Below are 2,131 nucleotides of genomic sequence, written 5' to 3' on the forward strand. Positions count from 1 at the left end.
TGAGAGGGGATTTTTTTTTTTTTTTAAAGCAGCGCATTAACACCTTGGCGGGGCGGAACTGTTCAGCCAATCAGGGAGTTTTATTTCGAGGATGTGAACAGGTCGCCTCAGAGCTGATCAGCTCTTCTTGCACCACACTCAACAGCATTTACAATCGGAAATTTTAAACATGTTCATTATCTACGATCTTCCCTTCCGACGCCTCCCAAGCGGATTCAACCAGAAAATATCTCTCTGAACATACCACACACCACAGGAAGATCGGAGCCGAACTCATTTGCATACTCTTGACAATTGGACCTTGCCGGCTTTGATCAGGAGGAGAAGATCAGGGCAAAATTCAGCCTGATCATCCTGTATTGTGTACTGGCCTTAAGCCGTCTCTTTCTATATGTTGCCTTGTGTGCACGATAAGAAATTATTTATCCCCTCAGATAGGCATTTAATGTCTCCCATAACAATGAAGCTGAAATCTCAGGTGTTTCTATTAACAGTCAAAACAAAAAAAGAATTTGTTAGGAAAGAACGGACCCCATGAGCTTGCTCGATTTTGATTTATTAAGGAAAAATTGTATCTATGTTGATACTGTACTCGATACTGTACATCCTGTAATGGGAAACTGGGAAACTTCAAACCAATTTTGTGTGAGAGAAATTCCCTTGAAATATTTTTCCAGATAGGATGAGTCTGAAAGCTGATCTGAACCAGCTGTAAAACAAAGCATAGATGAACGGATTGAGCATGGAGTTAAACAGTGCAAGCCAGGATACAGTTTCAAACACTTCAGCAGGCACTGAGGAATTTCCCAAGAACTCAGCAGCTATACAAATAAAAAAAGGAGTCCAACACATCAGAAAGACTCCCATTACAATTGCCAAAGTTCTTGTGGCCTTTCCTTCCACCTTTCTGACTGTCAGTCCTTTCTTTTTGCTGTGATAGTTGGTGTTCTGGATGCTGCGTGCCTGTTTCTGAGCCACCAGGAAAATCTTCAAGTAGATACACAACATTATGATCACGGGAAGGTAAAATGAAAACACTGGTCCTAAAGTATTTGGAAGAAATAAACAGTTTTCTTGACATTTTTCAAAGTTCAGCCCGGTAACAACAAAACCAACAGCAACAAGAACTGAAATGCACCAGGCCACAACAATCATGATTACAACAACATGAACATTAATTTTAGTTCTGTATGTCAGAGGCTGGCACACTGCATAGTACCTGTCAATGGAAATAAAACACAAGTGGAGGATAGACGCTGTGCTCAGTGTCACATCAAGGATGTCTCCCAATTTGCAAAGCACATTAGGACTGTAGAAACACGAATTTGCAGAGAATTCCATATTGAGAGGAAACACCACAAAGCCAACAAGCAGGTCGGTCACAGCCAGAGAAAGAATGAGAAAGTTAGTGGGAGTGTGCAGCTGTTGGAAATAAATAATAGAGATGATTACCAGAAGATTTCCAAACACAGTTACAGCAGATACAGTGCTGATGAAAATGTAAAATAAACCACATAATGTGGAAGGTGTTTTTTTGACTGTGGAAGAGATGATATTTATCTGAAAACAGGGATGCGTGTCATCAATAAAAGTGTGGTTCACTGGGTCTCCTCCTACCATCTTTCTGGATACCTGAAAATCACATGATTGTTAGACACACATTTGCAGTTCAGTGTTGAAGAATTCAAATCACAAGAACATATTTCAGTGATTGTTATACCTCTTGAACCTTCAATTGCAGAAAGTCATCCATTTGAGCTGATGTCCCACGGTGAGCTGCTGTGCATGAGTTTGACTTTTATCACAACTAAACTCATTATCATATCAGACGCATCCTGAAGCCGTCCAATCAAATGCTCAGAGATTACATCAGACATGAGAGCAACGAAGTGACCCAGAAGGCTTGATTGTGTAACCCGGTTTGGATTTTAGTTCATGTAATCCAAAATGTGCATTAAATAAGTTAAAATGTAGTAAAAAGTCTATGGGTTGAAAGAGTTCAAATTTGTTGATCAGTGATGAAGTTATGTTGTTTAAAAAAAAAGAGAGAGAGATGATTTTGTTTAATGTTTTCAATGAAAAATGTCATTTAAAATTTTCATGTTTTGTGTAAAAATGTATTTACAAATGT

The 2,131-nt window shown here is 39.0% G+C and overlaps 1 protein-coding gene across 1 annotated transcript; it reads right to left on the reverse strand.

Annotated features, from left to right (window-relative positions):
• Positions 1 to 630: 630 nt before the first annotated feature.
• LOC115402394 (trace amine-associated receptor 1-like) lies at positions 631 to 1,620 on the reverse strand. The gene has a single exon (XM_030110906.1). The coding sequence runs from the start codon at positions 1,618 to 1,620 to the stop codon at positions 631 to 633; it is 990 nt and encodes a 329-aa protein (XP_029966766.1).
• Positions 1,621 to 2,131: the final 511 nt, after the last annotated feature.

The sequence above is a fragment of the Salarias fasciatus genome, chromosome 15 (assembly GCF_902148845.1).
Source record: "Salarias fasciatus chromosome 15, fSalaFa1.1, whole genome shotgun sequence".
NCBI classification, from domain to species: domain Eukaryota; kingdom Metazoa; phylum Chordata; class Actinopteri; order Blenniiformes; family Blenniidae; genus Salarias; species Salarias fasciatus.

Excerpts from the sequence above, each read along its gene's own strand:
- LOC115402394 (XM_030110906.1), bottom strand. The coding sequence starts at position 1,620 with ATGGTAGGAGGAGACCCAGTGAACCACACTTTTATTGATGACACGCAT.